The sequence below is a fragment of the Struthio camelus genome, chromosome 2 (genome assembly GCF_040807025.1).
Source record: "Struthio camelus isolate bStrCam1 chromosome 2, bStrCam1.hap1, whole genome shotgun sequence".
NCBI classification, from domain to species: Eukaryota; Metazoa; Chordata; class Aves; order Struthioniformes; family Struthionidae; genus Struthio; species Struthio camelus.
In genome coordinates, this window is record NC_090943.1 from 54871010 (window position 1) to 54889944 (window position 18935).

Below are 18935 nucleotides of genomic sequence, written 5' to 3' on the forward strand. Positions count from 1 at the left end.
AATAGTCTCGTCTTACCTAAAGACACAGTGACTTCAATACTGTAATTCAGTTTGGTAACGAAAAAAACCTGAACATCAAATAATGAGCTCAATAATACAGTACTTAAAGCCTACTGATGCTAACCAGTTTATCATTCTTTTTCTTGTTCAATAGCACAAGCACGGTAAATATTTCTGTACTGCAGTCACCAGGATGATTTTACCAATTACTGCTGCGCTCTGAGATAGGGGATTCCAGGCACCTACCTAGACTTTATTTTCATTGCAGCCTAAGAACATCACCATGATGACCAGTGGTTAGAGAACAGTTTCCCTAGAGCCCACCACAAAAAATCACGAGCATTCACTCAGCCTTTATCCGATGTTTTCTGAAGCTGTAATATACTGTCTTGCCAGCCAAAGGACAAAAATAAAAGGATGTTGCTACACTTATCAGCTGCAAGAAAGGACGATAACAATAGAGACCGATCTCCAGTCAGACGAGTCCTACAGTCTGAGGCAGACAGAGAAGCTTTTAACTCTTCTAATACTCCCGTTGCGAAATACAAGTCTTAGCCCAGTCTTCACTGCAATTTGCTTGTCTCCCCCCACTTTGATTAGAAGCCTGACTTTCAGACATGAATCTCGTCTGATGGAGCTTATTTTGAGCACTTTCTTTACAAACTGAAATGGCAGGAAAGAGATGGTCTTTCTTTGAGCAAATTTTTGCTGCTAGAGTGCTTCATTTCCATGGAGAAAGTCCATACTGCAAGGTCTTCAGTCTGCGTTTCTGAGAACCTTTCATCAATAAAAATGTTTGTCCGCTGTGTTTGTTGCATCTGCACTGACCTTAGAGCAACTAAACAGAGACTACAAACAAGCCAAGCCACCAGAACAGAATTTCTAGGCTTCATCCCTGACAGAACCAAGAGAATAATTTTATCTAGAAATGACAGATTCTTTGTATTTGTGTAAACCGATGGCTGCTTGCGGCAGATATTAGCACAATTTGGAATTCATGAGGTACTTTCTTCTCCAAAGAAGTGCAGTGATTCCAAGGAACTACTCATTAAAGCTACTAATCAGATGAATGAATGAACAGAAACAGAGTTATTTCTCTGAGAATCTAGCCTAGAACTTTGAAAGCCTTACCTCAAGTACATAGGCAGAAAATATAAGAGGTTTTGATTTAATAAAGCAGGTGTTATACAAAGACACTGCCAACATGCGCAGCAGACCGAGAAAGGAAAATTTTATAATATTAGAAGGTAAGATTTATAAAGTGGCCTATTAATGTCGATGGATTACTAAACTGCACAAATTAGACATAATGACAAGTAGTATATAACTAAATAAGGCTGCCTTTGTATACTGATGGAGTGCCTCTTTTATAACGTGTAATTGTGTTGGTGATGGTTTAATTCATCGTTAATTTTGCAGTGGCTTGGCAACAGATATCAGTGCAGAAGTTTCTTGGCTCTCCTGGCCTTCCTGAGCAAAGGAACATTAAAAAAAAAAAAAAAGAGAACAAGGCAAATTGCTTTTCCAAACACACTGCTATCCTACGCTGGAGCTCAGAGGGGCCGTTTGGGAAGCACAGCTCCTCTTTGCTCTAAGGAGAGAGGGATATGTCTGAAAACACCTCCAAGGAATGCAAAAAAAGATGTCTCTACATGTCCTTCCCTCCACACCAGCCAGGGAAAGAGACTGTGTTTTCCTCAGCACAGAGCAGGAGGCATATTCTGGCTAGGAGTCCTCGGTATGAGTTTCAGCTGAGACTGTAGCTCTTAAAGTTCGCTGCTTCTTCCCTCCACCAAGGTGCTGACAGAGCACAAACGTCCTCAGCAGTTATGTCATGCTCTGCACGCATACCCCCTTTTCTGAGTTACTGTTACAGAAAGGTAAATGCTATGAGTTTGGCAACCAGGCCAGGACTGCTTAGGGCTTTTCAAGTTCAGATTCTTGGCTGAGCTGTCTAAACCTCCAAAGCCAGGAAAGTCTGGGATGGAGCCCCCTCAGAGGATGGCTCGTCTGATGAGAACAATGAAGTAATTTTGAACAGAAATGGCTCTGAGCCACAGATGTGAATCTGAACTTTCCTAAGCTCAAGATATCTTTACCTTGTTCTTTGGCCAGCCCTTCACAGCTCGGAAGACAGCTGAGAAACTTCATACTTCCAATTCTTTGTTTGTTTTTTCCTTTAAGACATTTTAATCACTGTTTCTTTAAAACTGGACTCAGCTCCCTCATTTCTAAGGTCAGCGTTTTTTCTTGTGTTTTTTCCATTTGGCATCCTATTCTCCAGTAGAAGTTAGAACATGATCATTCACTCTCTTTTTTGCTTGCTTCCTAGGTATAAAAATCCACCCACAAATCCGATTTTTTAGATGTCTCTTCTTGCTCTCAGCCTCCTGAATCGCTCTCAGCCTCCTGAACAGGTCTAGCTTACTTAGCCCCTCTTGCTTTCTCCCATGTCTTGTTGCCTCTTCCATGTCTTAATTTTTCACTCCGTAGTGGGAGGAGAGGTAGAGAAAGTGCTATGGATGAGCCTGTAAAAAGTCTCCTCTGCTTCTGAAAGGAGGGAGCAGAAAAAAATTGATATTAGCTTAACTTTGGTAGAAAACATCGTTTGGCTTGAAGCACTTGGTGGGGGGTAAATATATGAAGAAAACAATTTTCTGCTCTGGTTTTCCAAATGACTGACATTAGGGTTCCATATCCACCAGTGATATTCATATCACAAAATGCTGCCACACGCACCTCATCTTCCCAGCTCAGAAAACTGAAGTGCTGGCGTCATAACTATGCAAAGTGGTTGGCTCTGCAGTCACATTAGAGGTAACTTGGTTATCCTGTGGAGCTACTCCCATAAATTTAATGGCTCCTCAACTCTGAATTGCTGATCTGGAGAAAATAGCGCCATTGCACGTTATTTTCCTTTTATAACCTAATGATGAGAGACTACTGTGATCTTAGTCCCACAGGAGGAATACTTTTTGCTTTTAAGATGCTACTTTGAAAGCACCAAAAGGGACATACCTATTTGAGACTGAGCAACCATGGTAGACTTGCGGTCACACAGTGGAGAAAAGGGAAGCCCTAGTTCTGCTTCTTTGTCACCCTGGGGAAACAAAATTGAGAAAAGGTTAGAAAAAGACAAGACCCACTGCACCTCCGTGATATTTTAGGTGAGGACTGTCAAAGCCTCCCATTTTACTTTCTTCAATAAAGTTCGTAACTTTTTTTTAAACATAAATTATCTGTAGAGAATTTGAGACTGGCTGGCAATGTTGTAATCCAAAGAGAAGTTCGTGAGTCAAGTCAATCTCGATTCCAATGAATTTTTCCTCAGAGTTTTTCCTGGCTGCTTGGCGTTTCTATGCATCAACTGAAAACACCTCTAGAGTGCAAGAAACATTTCCCTGAGCAGCTCTCCAGAGAACCCATAAGAACTCAGTTCTCAGAGATGAGAGTTAGAGTTCTCTAACCTTTCAAGAGAAAATGTAAGTGTCAGGACTCACCCTTCAGCATTTAAGCTTGTTCGCATGTCCTCCTTACTGTTTCAGATAAGGAATTCACTAGTCATGGCTGGCCAAACGCAGTTTACTCCCATCCACCCCTCGCCAAGGAAAAAAGACATTCTCAACATTTAAATAAGTGCTTAAGAGCAAAAATCCAAACCCTCTTTCCAGGTTTCAAAACAGTAAGTCCAGTTCTAGCACTCCATGGCAGAAGCATCCCTTGGCAGAAGACCAAGTGTTATAACCCCATCTTTGCCAGTCTTTCAAGCTGCATATTCTCAAAATGCCCTTTAACTTGATTCAGTCTCTCTAAAACAGATTACACTGAGAAGATATATGGAATGACATAGTTTCAATATTCCCTGCTGAGCATTCAAATTTAAATAGCCTGTTACTATAGAATCAATGCCTTAAATCAGCAGCTCAGCTCACTTTAAATGTGTTGAACTTTGTGCCACTGTTCCAAACGATGTCAAATTGAAGCTAAAACAGCTGTCAAACTAACCAGAAAAAAACTTCTGTAGGCACAGGAATGGCTAAACTTTTCTTTTTTGTATTAATAGAACATAAATGAAAAGGTGGGCATAAGTCCTGTTAGATTTTGGATGGAACAACAAACAATAGTATTCTTCTTCTATTGCAGCACAATTCTGCTTTACATCAGGAATCTGACGTACAAATCTCAGGGTAAACCAGAAACCAAACACAGAAGCATTTCCAAGTAATGTTCCATTACTACGTCTGCTGCATCTCTCAGAAAAAGCATCTCTCAATGCCAGCTCTTACCTAATCATCATTCTTCTGTTACTCCAGGTGCCTCTTAAAAACCCCAGGGCCTAAATCTCTTTCAGAAGGAGCCCCTAACCACCCTCCTGACTCGGATAGGTATCTGACGTCTAAGCTACTTGGCAGCTTCCTTACGGCCGGCAAAAGTGCATTAGTAAAACTAATTCATGCAAGATGTTTGCTTTAACAGATACTCACCATAGCTGCCAAAGGTCAAAAAATTAGTATTGTATTTAGGAGCACCATTCACACCTACAGCATAGTTGCTTAGTGTAAGAAAACCATATTTCACTCCGCAAAATATTTAGAAAACAATATAGCTGGGGACTTGTACTGATACAGGTTAAGTCAGGCGTTCTACCTCCGTAGAGCACGTAACAGAAAGGATGGGAGAGGGTCTATGGGTAAAGACCACAAGGAAGTGAACATCTCAGCTGAGGCCAGATCAGCTTCTTATCCCCACGGTCACCTCTGGCTAGTGCCACTTCTCAGCTTGTGCACACAGAAGACTGTGTTGCACTACTGCTGTCACATATGGGTTTATTTATTGATCTAATATTAAATAACTTCAATGAACTCAAGTCTACACTTCACGGTAAGCTTGTGCTTAAGTACTTTCCTGAAGATGAAATTTGTACTGCCTGAGTACAAATACTCAGTACTGTACTGTACAGTCTGAGATTTAACTAGAACACAAGTTTTACACAAACTTTATCTAAAAATGGAAGTATTTTAATTCAAAAATAAAGTAGGATTTGTCAGCTGAAATTAATTATCCTCATGAAAACTTAAAATTATAATTTTGTCATCATTATACTTGTAAAACAGACCAAACTTGTTTTTTTTAATATTCTCGTGTCTTGTCAGTCTTAAATCCTTCACCAATCCTCACTCGACAGTGGTGTATTTCATTAGATGTAGTATCCTTCTGAACTGGGAAACTATAAATATGCTCAGTGGCAGAGTTTCCCCTAAAATATATGTGAAAATCACCCTCATTACATAAGCCTCCTGTGTGGCAAAACAGAGACAATTGCAGCTATGATTCATCTTCTTCCACTTAGTAAATCCATTTTTGGTTTGAAAAACAAATTAAAGAATTCACTTCTAAGCAAAGTTTTGCAATGTCCTCATTAAGAAGAGATTCCCATAATGCCTTTAAAAACTGGTATCATTTTAAAGTTTTGTTTAAACTTTCTTAAATTGTCTTTTTTTTTTCTTTTTTGCATTCAGCTTTACTACAAAACATGAAGTTATTGAACTTTAGAGGGAAATTAAGTAATTAGTTTTCTGCTTAGTTTAGTAATTCATATTGGTGGAAAGTATCACATACACTCCTAAGTGCTCTGTTTACTTTTACTTTTTTTTTTTTTTTTTAAAGACAGCTCTTTAAATGCTTTTAATTAGTCAGCTGTGGGAGCTTATAGTTATCACACCGAGCTTAACGATTTGTCTAGATTTGTGGGTCTGTCAACAGAAGGCCCACTGTGAACTATAAAGTAAATTAGTTCACTTCATCTAAAGTAAGGGTAATGCGTTTTTCTCATTTACCCCAACAATATACTTACAGCTCTCAAGTATAGCTATCTGAACCCGTTTTCTATGATTCTACAACTAAGCACAATGTCAAATACGGATTTTTTTGATCATTAGAAACACAAACTGAACCTATAAGAGTAATTGGCCCAGTGCAGCTTCCCAAATCAGAATTTTTACTACACACGTAATGCCTGTATCTACAGGCATGTTCCCAAGAGACGTAATAAGCAGCGCCACAGGTGTCAGATGAGAAAGCTTCATATCAATTAGAATGTTCTTTGGAAAAATCAGAGGAAAAAAAAAAAGATGTGCCCATATTTTCCTACTTCCTTGCCCAGTTCTACACACTCCATCTGTGCTGCAGAAATGCAGAGGAACTTCCTCAGCTCTACCTGTCTGAAGAACTCCTCCAGTAGAGACATGGTCCAGCGATGATGGAGGTCCCAGGCCTTGGCTGGATGACTGATATCTGCTGTATGCAACAACAGTGATAAGGCTTTCGGCTTGTCAATTCTGAAAACCCAAAGGATCAAACAAGTTAATTGTCTGCTCTTGTCCTGGAGAATGACAAAAATGTCACCTAAACAGGGAAATTAGCCTGTTAGAATCTTTGGCAAGAATATTAATTGACAGAGCGTTCACAAAAGTGACAAGTATGAAAGATTAAGTGTCTAACTTCTCCCAGATATACTATTCCCATTATAACCGAGACATCAAGTGCAAAGAGAAACTGGTGCTAGCCTTGCTGAGTTCCTTTCCTGGGTTGCTTGTCTGTACAAGCATGTTTGAGGAGTCGCAGCATTCCCCATTCCAGCTGGGCTATTTTTATGTAACTCAGAAGAGGATTTAGTCCCTACTGTCTTAGTGTAGTAAACAGTTAGGATCCGATTTTACTGACACTCCTGAGCCTACACAGTAAGCGGTAAATGCAGCATGTTCCACTGATAGAGCACTAGCGTGAGGTCGGAAGAGGAACCTTGCACTTGGTTCTACAGAACAAAAAACCTGGCAATTTTTAAAAACTATAAATTGAGGGGCTAGCCCAAGAACCCAGTACATATTGCTTTTGTCGGAGAGGTGGGTTCAGTTTTAAATTCCAGCTTTTGATTGCCTGAAATAGCTGGAAGAGTTGTAGCTCCTGAGAGGATAGACTGGCTAGCTGCACTCTGGTCTGAGTAAAATCCTAGCAGGCTCTAGGTAGGACTGCATCTGGGGTGAAAAACTGACCCTCACTCAGAGCTTTCTGCAGTGTAGATTTTCTTGGCGAGGGGAAGGGTTGTGGTTAAGATATTCCAGCTTCCAAGGCCTTACTTGGGTGGGGGGGGGAGGAGGCCTTCTCCCCATTGCTCCATCTGTTGTTTTACAAGTCCTTCCCCCAGTGCGTCTCAGATTGTTTTTGTCTTTCCTGTGATCGTGGAGCAGGCCCCTTGCAACGGTGGCAGCTGCTATCATCTGCAGAAGGGTGATGCAGAAGTTCTACAGATCTTATAGCCTTGAGTTATAATCAAGCTGTAGAGGTCACTCCATTCAGCTGGATCATGTCCTTGATACTACCTCAATATGCCAAAGGAAACGACCAGGGATGCTTATCCCAACACTGTGACCTTTGCAAAGCTTTGGTCCATCAGCACAGACTAGAGATTTTGGTGTGTGTGTGTGGGGAGGGGAGTCAGTCCACTTCTAAGCAAACTCATTCAAAATGCAAGAACAGAAATAGAATTGATGTGGGTATCAAAAGAGTGAGGGCCTTTGGAGAGGTACTTTTGAAGTCAAACACAGTGGCAATGTACCAGCTGAAACACAACCCCTCTCTGCACAGTATCAGGAAGTGACTCACCCTTCTGGCTGCTGCAAAGCATTCTTCATGGCTTTGATTTGCTGGAAGTGACAGGACATATCAGTGGCCAACACCATCTCAATCACCAGGGCCCTGAATTCCCTTTTGGATGGCATCATGATGAGAGGAGCAAGGGAAAACAAAAAAGAACAACAAAATCAGACACACTCCAGTTTCTTTTGCGTCTATCTGTAAACTACTGACAGCACTTCTGCCTTGTATGCCATTCTTTACGTTATCCCTCTTTCAGATAGGGGGAGAAAAACGAATGATTTTCTACAAGCACAAGAGTGAGAAGGCTGTGAATTAAGTCAGGGGGCTAATCCTCGCTAAGAGGAATCCTAGATGTTTATGAAGAGCCCACTGCTATACTCCTCCTTTAATTAATCACAAAACTCTTGAACTGATTTCTCCTATAAGACATTCTTAGAAGTTAGCAAAAAGACTGTTAAAGGCCTGGACATGAGGCATGTGAACTTTGAAACATGAATCTCTGCCAAAATGACTAAAACTAAATGTTTTGCAAACAGGCTGATACCTATGTTGAAAGTTTACTCCTATTATTAAAGGAAAAACAACATATTAAAAAGTTTTTCTGCTATACATAATATATGCATTGTTTGCTTTTGTTTGTAAAACATGTAGAGATGTTACCTTATCACCATGAATCAATAACCCTTTTCTATAACAGGAATTAAATTATCACCTCTAACCTAGTCACATTTTAGTTTTTACATTACTATTGATCCTAATCAACTTACCCATGCTTTAGCGTACCTGTATTATTTGCTGGGTATTACTCAGGGTTACCTGTAGGAATTTTCTTTTAAGCATACTTAGTAAGGATCTGGTTTAAAACCCTTTGAAGACAGCGTGGATGTCTTAGAACTTTTACGATATCAAAACTCTCAGTTCTAGCATACAATACAGATTTATTCTCCCTTTCTGTCAGTTCAGCTATCCACAGGTTGGAGCTGTATTAGAGGAAGAACAGGCCAAGGTTACGGTACCAGCCTGGAATTTGGAAGATTCAAAAACAGGCTATTTGTCATTTAAAAATAAAAGCCTGCTATTCTTTCATGAATCTTTCATGAAGATATAGTCTGAGTATGTCTCCGTTGCCTCTGGTGGCTGTGTTCAAGTTCCAGCCCAGAATCTCTGTTGCATGGAGACCCCAGACTGCTGTGCTCACCCAGGCTGGTATGTAACTGAGGTCACCCCCAGCAGTCCTGCACACACGTTACGACGGCATCAGCTGGCCTTGCTCCCTGCCTGTCACACCCACCTTCTTAATCCCACCCTTACGTACAACCATGTTCACAGCCAGGCAGCATTCAAGCAAATGACATAGCTTCAAACCAACTTGCTTTACATTATTTGGGTTTTTTTTGGTTGGTTTGTTCGTTTTGCCAGTCCTAGGTCAGTTCGCTGGTCTGGTTCATTTCCCAGTGGCACAAACCCTGCCTTGTCAACTCTGCCAAGAGGAGGCATGACAGGAAAATCTGCTTCTTTTAGCAGCCGTGCCCTGAAAGTGCATCTGACAGTACTCATGGAACAAGGACCTCTAGTCCCACAACCGGAAAGCCTGTGGGCTCACCCCAAACCAGAGACAAAGTGAAAGCCAATCACTTTGGTTGAATCTGGGCTGAAATGCAAGCGTGAGCCCAGAGCAAACACAACCTAGAGTACACCACCAAAATAACCATTGAGTCTTTCAGCACATGGGACACTGACACACCCCCACTGAACACACATGTTTACAAAGTCTGTTCTTTCCTACAAGGTTGTCAGAGATTTCTGTGTTCCAGAAGACCTTGGAAATGTTTTAAATATTGTATTTTTGAAAGCAGTCTGAGAAACGAGGAGCACATTTACTACAATCAAGCTGGCTAAAAGGCCAGTCTTAGTACAACACTCAAAGTTTTGTGACAACAAAAGTGCAGTCACACAAAAGCGGTCACTATATCATGGCTCTCCCAGGGATTTCTTGCTGCAAAAGGGCTACTTCAACTTGGGGATGGGTTTTCTTGCAGGTTCCCTCAAAGGAAGGTCCCTTGTGGACCCCCAAACCTATTTTCTAAATCTGGCTGTACTGCTCACCTGACAAATTATGGATTTGAGGACGTCTCATTACATTTTCAGATGTTTTGTCTTGCAGTAGAGCGTACGTTTCCCTGAGGCCAGAAGCCAGGGATACACCATATTCTTACACCTATAACCTACCATTCAGAAGTTACCAAATTTGAAAATAAAGTCTAAGATGATTTGCCCATATATATTTTATATTTTATATATATATAAAATAATGTAGACAATTATATATATTAATATAAAAATTATATTAACAATAATATATTATTATACATGCTGTATAATAACGTACGCTATGGCCAATGTCACAGTTTTGGTTTTTTGTATTTTAACCAATACCCTGCAAATTATTCTCATGAAAATATGGTATCTGACACAGTCCCACGAGCAAGTAGAACAAGAATTTTATGGCATTTTACTACCAATGGCCAAGAAAAACTGTAGCTGACTTTACATCTAAATACTTCCAAACCTTGCATTGGTCTGTCCAGCAAATATCTTCATTTGCTCTTTAGAATAATTACTTCATGACTTTACCTTTCTTGCCTCATGGAACATTATATCACTTTGTTGGATGTAGTTGTCCTCTGTATCACTGCTCACCTCGGTGCTGTATCCTAGTGAAGGACTCATGTTCCCATGAACTCATGAGAAATGGACAGGAAAAGGTTATTTTAGATCATCTAATCCATACACTAGGAACCAACAGTGAGATATCCTGCAGTAAGCTATTTTGCCCATTTTGCCCAGCTGAGGTTTCAATTCTTTATCCTCCTGGAAACTAATAGATGAAGAATGCTGCCTCCAAGGAAATATTTTTGATGACTGATACTCACTGAAGGGCATAACACTCAGATAATGTATGCGCCCATCCTGGATTATACAGCCATGCATCTGTTATCCTGTACAAATGAAGGCTCTGAGCAAAGCTGTCTTCAGCCAATACTATTCAAGGTTTGTCTCTGCAGTCTCCAAAGGAATAACACCGATTGAGACGGAGTGCTCAGAATTATCTGAAGGACCAAACCCCAAGCAGCTTTACTGACAAATTCAGGATTGCTTTAGAGGTTACTTTCCAAAGCTGTATTCTGATATAGAGCTAAGGAGCTAAACATTTTCCAGATGCCTTTTTAATCCTGCACTTGACAGCAAAGGCTTTGTGCTAAATATGCTGTTTCAGTAAACTGCATGGAAATTATTGACAATGAAATACAGTGCTAGAAATGACATCTATAACAGTATCTTGGAAAGCATCTGTTCACTTTGCAGTTTATTTTTGTAATTCAGTGTGATCTGTTTTTGTTATAACTTCTTCATTTACTTGTTGATGACTTGTGCAAATAGGATTCATCAAATGAGGCAACTCAATTGATTTTCAAATATTTAATAAGCAGCAGAGGTTCTTAAAACAGAGAAGAAAATATAGTTTAAACACAAGCAAGCCTTCATCCCTTTTCTCCCCAACTATAACTCAAAAGACATCTTTCAGGCTCATCAGCTTACCCTACAAAACCTGTGCCCGTCTACTTTCCCACAGTAAAATCCAGCCCATATTTTCCACGTTTCTTTCCCGAAAATACATTCCCTAACTAGATGACTGAATATCACAAAACTGATAAAATCCACATGTACATCTAGGACTGAGAAATGTCCTGATCTCCAGGTTTTCTCTTACTAATAACATCAGATGTTAATGGGCCCTCAGCTCAAAAAGAAGAACACTTAAGAATATGCTTTCCAAAAACCAGCCGCTGGGCCTTTTGCTGAAAGAGATCTATCAGGTATGTCTACAAAAATAAAGTTGCATTTAGACACATTTAAATAGTTTCTAAAAGCATCATTTGATACAGAGGGTGTTGTTTTTGAGTGCAAATCTGAGAAACTTTGGGACTTCTTGTTTTTTTCTCAACACCTTAGATCCTGCTGAAGTCAGCTGATGTTTCCAGTGCTTCCCAAATGTTCGCCGATGGGATTTCAAACTGGCAGTCAAAAGCAAAGGCACACAAAAATCACAGCATTTTGGCATTAGAACACATCCAGATAATGGCCTTTATTCTGCAGCTGCTGCTTGATCAGCAGCTACAAAATAATAAGGCCCTACTTGAGGGAGAACAAATAAGCAATGCAAACCACTCAATATTAGTTCAGGCAGTTACTGTATTTCTTAAAGGAGACCAGTTAATCCTTGGAACTTCAAAAGTAAGCATCTACCTCAGCAGAACGCACATTTTGACACTATGGAATTAACGAGAAACATCTGAAGCTAGTTTTTGACTCACGCAACAACAGCTTAAAGCCTCAAAGCAGACTATTTTCCTAAAGACAGAGCCTATGCAATGAAGCAGTCTCAAGCAGCTGCTCAGCTGTTCTTTGTTAAACTGTGCCTCTAAGGTTGCTGTTTCTAGTCAGTCAGTTCCTTGCATTTCCCCTGCCAACACAAAAGGAAGCAGTAAATTGCTGCCAATATTTGACAAGGCATTACCAACTGTAGCTTAAAAAACAAATTAGATTTTTAACACCTCAGTGCATGCTTTTTTTTTTTCCTTTAGGTTCCTGCTTGCTGCCCACCATGAACCTATTTTCCATATTGGGGGGTAGAATTTCTCAGGCCACTCCTCCACAACACTCCTACTGACTGCAACCAGCCACTTCAGATCCTGGGTTTTATTTCTGGCACCCATCTATAGCATCGTTTCACTGTCCACCCTGTTCAACAGTTGAAACACACAGGAAATTCAGGCCAAAGCGATTAGGAGGCAAAGCCTTCACTGACCAGCTTACCAGAAGCCAGGTCTCTGAGAAGGGCTCAGTTCCTCCACTTCCCATTAAAATAACAAGAACTGACTGCTCAGCATTGTGTCTCGTTTAAATGTATGCAGGAGGTTTCGCATGTTACATAAGATGGTACAAGATGCTTTCCCTCCCATGAGAAGGACTATGGAGCAGGATTCTTCCTGTCTAGCACAGTGGGTTATTTTTAAAGTACCGCCCCTTGGAGTTGAGAAAAACCCTCAGAAAAAGAAAGCCTCCAGCAGTTTGAATTATCTGCTATTAAAAAACAAATCATGGGATGATTCTTGCACATAAATCATATGCGTCATGAGGCTTACTTTGAATTACAGCTTCTTACATCACCTTGGGATATATATTACACTGATTAATAGCTCCTTGGACTTGAGTCTTACATTCATTCCCATTTATAGTTTTCAGGCAGGATAAAGGGGGTCTCAAAGTAGAGAAAGCGTATGCTTATGCTTTAGCATGAACAAACAGTCACTCACAAACTGATATGCGTACAAGGGCGTCTCTGAGACTTAGAAATTACATGGCAGTCCAACTGTATATTATAATTCACAGTCCCTGAGTTTAGTCTCATGACTGCAAGAGATGAAAAATGAAAGGCAGAAATAAGCAAGAGAAATACTTTTTAAAGTCCTGTCTTAGCAATAAGAATACTAACGTGCAATATACAGTAATGCATATTACCATTCAAACAAGGCAACAGCAATCTATGGTGATGCCACAAGGTTCCTTAGCAGCCACCATGTTTGTTTTTACCTCCAGTCATCCTTTGAAAGGTTGGATAAAATATTCATCTCTTCATCATCTTGCAAAAGACGATACGCTGCACTAACATGGTGATTTTCAAGCACAGACCGGTCATTATACAGAATGGCTGAATCTGACCTAGCATTTAAAAGGAAACACAGGAAATGTTATGTTTCTTCCCTGCCTACAGTCTCACATTCAGAAATTTTCCTTCCACCAGCTACAAAGATTAGTTCCTACAGCACAGATACTAGCATTTTATAAGCACTTGTAATACTTTGTTCACTGTTGCTATTCAGTAAAAGAAAACTTAAGATCAAAATTCACCATGAAATCTACCTCATCAGCTGAGATTCACCTAGTCTCTTTGTTACCTACTTCAAAAAAAAAGACACTGAGAGCTTTCTGACTCTGAGAGACATATAGATTTGAGGTTGAATCATGAGTTTCTTTTCCAGCTCTTGCATATATTATTCTCATACTGAAGCCTGACTGTGTCCGAGTAAGCAATGGCAAGATGTGTCCCAATACTGTTTCCAGAACAGCAAACCAGCTATAAACAAGATAACTGAACTGCCTCCTGTCATCTGTTCATTAGGCTATGCTATCCAGGAGGTCAACTGCCAGTGGGACAGAGTAAGACCAAAGGTACTTCACACCTCATTTTTAGCTCCCGGGCATGGATCCGAGAGGGCTGAATGGCTGAACTGGTCTGAAGATGAAGTGCTTGCTAGAAGTTAACGGCAACGCTGGGTGAGTGCAGCCTATTACAGTTCTTCTTCAGCTCTGCTTCCCAGAGAGCAGTGTATCTTTTTCTCCCCTGACATTTTACACCCTCTAATGTTACAGGAATGAAATTAGATCCCTAATTCTTGCATGCACGAAGCTGTAAGAATTACGAGCGTGCCTAGCCCTAGAACAGAGACAGAAATGCCTGTCACTGTTCCCAAGCCTTCCTGAGCATATATGTGATTTATCCTTATCAGCCTTTAGATAGCAGTGATACACAGCATGATTCAGCTAACGTATTTTAGACATCTAATTTAGCGTAAGACAAAATGCATCTTCAAAACGCCCTAGTCTGTCCATCGTCTTTTGGGGACATCTAGATGTTTTGTTATTGGTTGGCATCAAACAGATTCACGTTGTCAAAATAACACACAGGCATTTCGTGCCCAGTTATCACTGGAACAAGACACTTCACAGTCTTTGTATACACTCGAACACCGCCATCCTCTTCGTCTTTCTCTTCGTTCCAAAATAATGCCAATCCAGTCTAGTCTGTGACTAATTAACTACTCTCCAGCAATTTCCAAAGCTTTAAAAATTGACTGTGATATGAGCATGATAACTTATCACTGCGCAGCTAATTGTAACCATATTCCCTTGCGGTAGGTGTGGTAGTTCAAGAAGCAAAACGGTTTGTGTGTGCAGTGTTGGTATTCACTACTGCACAGAGATATTGAGGAATCAGGTGATTTATGCAGGTAAATGTTTGATTCTTAAAATTCAACCAGGAGAAATACTCTTGAACCAGAGTGTCTTCTCCAAAACTACACCGTCATTATTATAATCATTAGCAATTTGTCTTTGGTGAATTACATGTTTTGAGTCTCTCTCTTTTCCTGGTTATTAATACAAAACAGTGCTCAGGAAGTTAGAATGCCTGCATTCCATTGTAAATGGCTAAGCAAGAGAAAACTAAAAGCAGGATAAGCAAGTGAACTCTCCTCCTGTGACACTTGCAAGCAAAAGCTCCTGCACTTCTCTACAGCGGTGCTGCTGTTCTCCACAGGTTTTTCCCCTCCATTTCCCCTCCATGATTTCCCATCCCTTCTTAGTGATTTACAACAACCTCACCGTGTCTGGATGTGAAAGTTGTTGGTGGTTCCAGTGTGCTCATAGTCGTGGATGGCAGCGGCAAAGATCATAGCAAAGATCTCCAGCTCTGTCAGCCAGTGCTGAAAAGAGATTACAGAGCAATCAGATAAGCTGTCATTTTCCCAGGCATTAAGGCTTTTGTCTTTTAAGGCAAGCTATCCCCTGCTGACAGTCAACACTGCACATCATTGCCTTTTCCCTGCAGCCTGCCAGCTGTTCCAAAGCAAACTTCTCTTGCTGATACATGAAAGCTGAACCAGTGTTTTTGCTGAAGCTTCATCTAAATAAATTGAACTTCAGTAAAATGGTTTCAGGAGCTAATAAGGCTTGAGAAAGAGTGAGGGGTAACATTTGCCCTTCTTAGACAGCAAAGTGGGAGGAAGAGAGACAGAAGGAAACCTCAAGAAAATCAAGGTTCTTCAAGCAGAACTTGATGATACCTATGTAGGTATTACATACCACCAAGAATACATATTTTCAGCTCTGTTCACTTGGATAGCGCAGCCTCAAACACAGAAGAATTTCACTAATTTCCAGTAACTAGAAGAGTCTTTGTGAGTCACTGAATCATGAGGAGAATAGGGAACAGCCTCACAAGATGTACATCTTGTTATTTATTTATAATTTATAGAAACATTTGAGAAAGCCCTGAGGTCTTTTTTTTTTTTTCCTAATTGCCTATCCAAAGTCTCATTTTTCAATGCTTAAGTCACTTTTGACTTAGACTTCTAAATGACTCAGATGCTTTTAATGATTTTTCTCTGAGTCAATCAATCAATTTATGCCTGTTTTTCCACTGGTAACATGCTAGGAGTGCTGTTAAGGTTAAGTGCATCAGAGACAAAGGCTCTAGATTCTGTAGATACTGTAAATACTTTTACATAATGCTCCTACATTTTGGAGGCAACCTTTATTGCAGTGGATGCCACACATTTTGGGTAACAGCACACTGTCCACCTGCAAGCATTTTCACAGACCTTCATGTATGAACTGCCTTTTAATTCAAAACCCAGTAAAGACAGCATAGTTTCATATATCCAGCCTAGGTGTTTACTGTAGCTTAGGGACACCACTGGTCTTTTAACCACCTGCAGGGGAACCAGCAGTACTTGTGCGGCTTTGCACACAGCAACCTATCCAGTTCTCTTCCTCCCTTCCACAGTAATTTCTGCAAATCACAGCAATCACAGTGCTTGTTTATCGCCTCGATGCCCCTTCTGCTGAGGTAGCCCCAAAACTCAAAGGTTGTGCAGCTTGAGAAGGAAGCAAACCTCAGCATTAAAAATCTCAGCATTAAAGATTTCAGTTTGAAGATACTCGCCACAGATATTTTTCTCAACGCCATTGATTACCAACAAGGTAGCTCTTGGCAAGAGATCAAGAAATGAGCAGATACAGAGACTAAACTATTTCCTCACTTTTACAGAATTTGTCCAGGGCAGGAACAGAGAGCACTTGTGGCAGACAAGTTTCTATTTCCAGGTGTGGCTTGCAAACAGGGAATGTTTTACAGCTGATGAAGAACATGATTTCAACATTCACGCAACAACCTTCTGGCAACTATAAGGGGGAAAAAACATGCATCAGCTACATACAGCACATCTGGACTTGAATTCCTCAGCCACGTTCTACCATTTGTCAAATGGAGACAGTGTAAAGGAGAGAAAAAAAAAAAATCAGGCCCAGCATCCAGGGACAGGCAGAGCAAATTGACATTACTTAGACATGCAGAACTACTACAAGACACATAGCCAGCAAGTCTAATGCAACCGCAATCGTCCTTCTGGGCATCAGCTGGTAAATCCCATGGCCAACAGGACATTATGACCAAAGCCTAAAACGGCACTGAGGCAGCAAGCTCTGGGCTTCAGGTCTCCCATGTCATCTCTTAGGACACCGCCTGGACATTTGGACACCCCATCAAGCATTCTTTGTTGAACAAGATCAGGGTAACGTAGGTATTGAAAGAGGGCAGAACACACGTGAGGAAAGGACTTAAGTAGCGCTACAGTATTTGAGAAAGATCACAGAGTACAGACTGGGATTACTGTTGTGAACTGTGAATGATCAGTTTAAATAACAGAGTTAAAATAGGCTTGTGAGTAATAGGAGGAAAAATAGCTGGTAAATGCTTGGAACCTTTCAGTCCCTTTTTCAGCTACAACCTTGCAAGAAAAAATAAACAAGACGGCAAACAGCCTGCAGAGAACGGATGCAATCTCCATCAAAGTGGTGACATCACCTTTCGCTAGTCTGTGATGGAGTTCATCTTGCAGAACAGAGAGCTAATTTTAAAGAACAAAGCCATTAGGAACAATTGAGAAAGCAGCAGGACACTATCGCAGAGGGAGAGAGCAAGGAAATGTGAATGATTTTTGTTTCTAAAGGGTTGACAAAAACAATCCAGAACAAACTCTTCAGAGATGATGGGGGGGACTGGGAGGAATGACATGAAATAGCAAGTATTGGCTTCCAAGCTGAGAACAAAAAGGGGTAATAAGGCATGGTTGTCCTTCAAAAACATATAACAAATATGAAGAACTAGCTACTAAGGCAAGTCATTGGCATGTGAACAAAAGGATCAACGCATATAGAAAGAAAAAGGAAAAGGAAGGACTAGATTTCCCAACTCTAACCAAATGAATTGAATGCATTTCCAGGAAAATACTACAAAGCAAAGACAGCAGTAATTAGCCTATTTCTTTCCCCACAGTTTACTGTCTTTTGTTCCAAAGTGGTTACAACTTTCAGAGACCACAGGCTCATGAAGCTCTGCTTATTAATCACAAAAGGCTAGGGGAGAGGAGGTACTCTCTCCCTGCCTTGGTATAAACAGATGTGACAGAAATCCTGCACTTCTGCAGTTTTATAGGTTTGCTGCATAAAAAAATTCTCTTGTAATTCTTGACAGTACCAGAGAAAGAACATCTAAGCTTTTCAGTTTGCACCTCATTGTGTGGGTTCAAAAAGAGATCATAAGGTAATTCCTAATAATTATCAAGATTAATTAGAAAATAATACCAAAGAAAATAATAATCACAGCTGAACAACAGAGTTAAATATGGGAAAGAAGAATTCAGTGAGCAAAAGCATGTCAGCCTTGGAAAGTGTCACTACATTTTGGGCTAATCCTCCAAAAGAAAAACATCAGAAAGAATTCCAAATTCTCCTTCTGTGTTACTTTTCTGAGAGAAAGCCAAATATTATATTTTAGATGGCTACATATTTCAAATTAATTCCCAGGAATCATCCTAAGGAAAAAAAAAAAAAGGAAAGATAACAAACTTGAGGGCATTGAATATGGTTAGAGGGAAGTAAGATTTTTTGAAAGGAAAATAGAAGAAAAAGACGACTGCCACAAAACTGTTGAGAGAGCTTGTAAATAACTGTCAACATGAGAGAGGCATGCAAAAGCTAGAAAGAGGATAAATCACATGATTCTGTTTCTTCTCCCCTTGACATTAGAGGAAATGACCACAAGGTAGAACATTTAAAATCGAAGAAGAAAGTAGTTTTTCACATTTCAGGTAATTAATTAACAATTTAAAAGTTGGGGGTCCTATTTTCTTTTATGATTTTTTTTAGAAGTCTCTGGCTCCATCCCAGTAAGGAATTCAACCAGAATTAAGCAAAATGCTCTACTGTGCTACATTAGATCCCAAACCTAATGACACACATCATCTGGCTGAGGGAACAACTAAGCAAAGGCCTCAACATGCTTTCTGAAACCAAAGTCTTGCTTTCCAGCATGT

At 40.3% G+C, this 18935-nt stretch overlaps 1 protein-coding gene across 11 annotated transcripts in view; it reads right to left on the reverse strand.

Annotated features, from left to right (window-relative positions):
- The window catches only part of PDE1C (phosphodiesterase 1C), a 411928-nt gene that overhangs the window by 86658 nt on the left and 306335 nt on the right, over positions 1–18935 (reverse strand). For all 11 annotated transcript variants that reach the window (XR_011139751.1, XM_068935844.1, XM_068935837.1 and 8 more), the window contains 5 exons: positions 15163–15263; positions 13312–13440; positions 7663–7764; positions 6218–6338; positions 3019–3100 (listed from right to left, as the gene is read on the reverse strand). Coding sequence is in view for 10 of the 11 variants with exons in the window: in XM_068935844.1 (XP_068791945.1) it covers positions 3019–3100; positions 6218–6338; positions 7663–7764; positions 13312–13440; positions 15163–15263 (535 nt within the window). In the remaining variant the exon portion in view is untranslated. The remainder of the gene's footprint in view (positions 1–3018; positions 3101–6217; positions 6339–7662; positions 7765–13311; positions 13441–15162; positions 15264–18935) is intronic.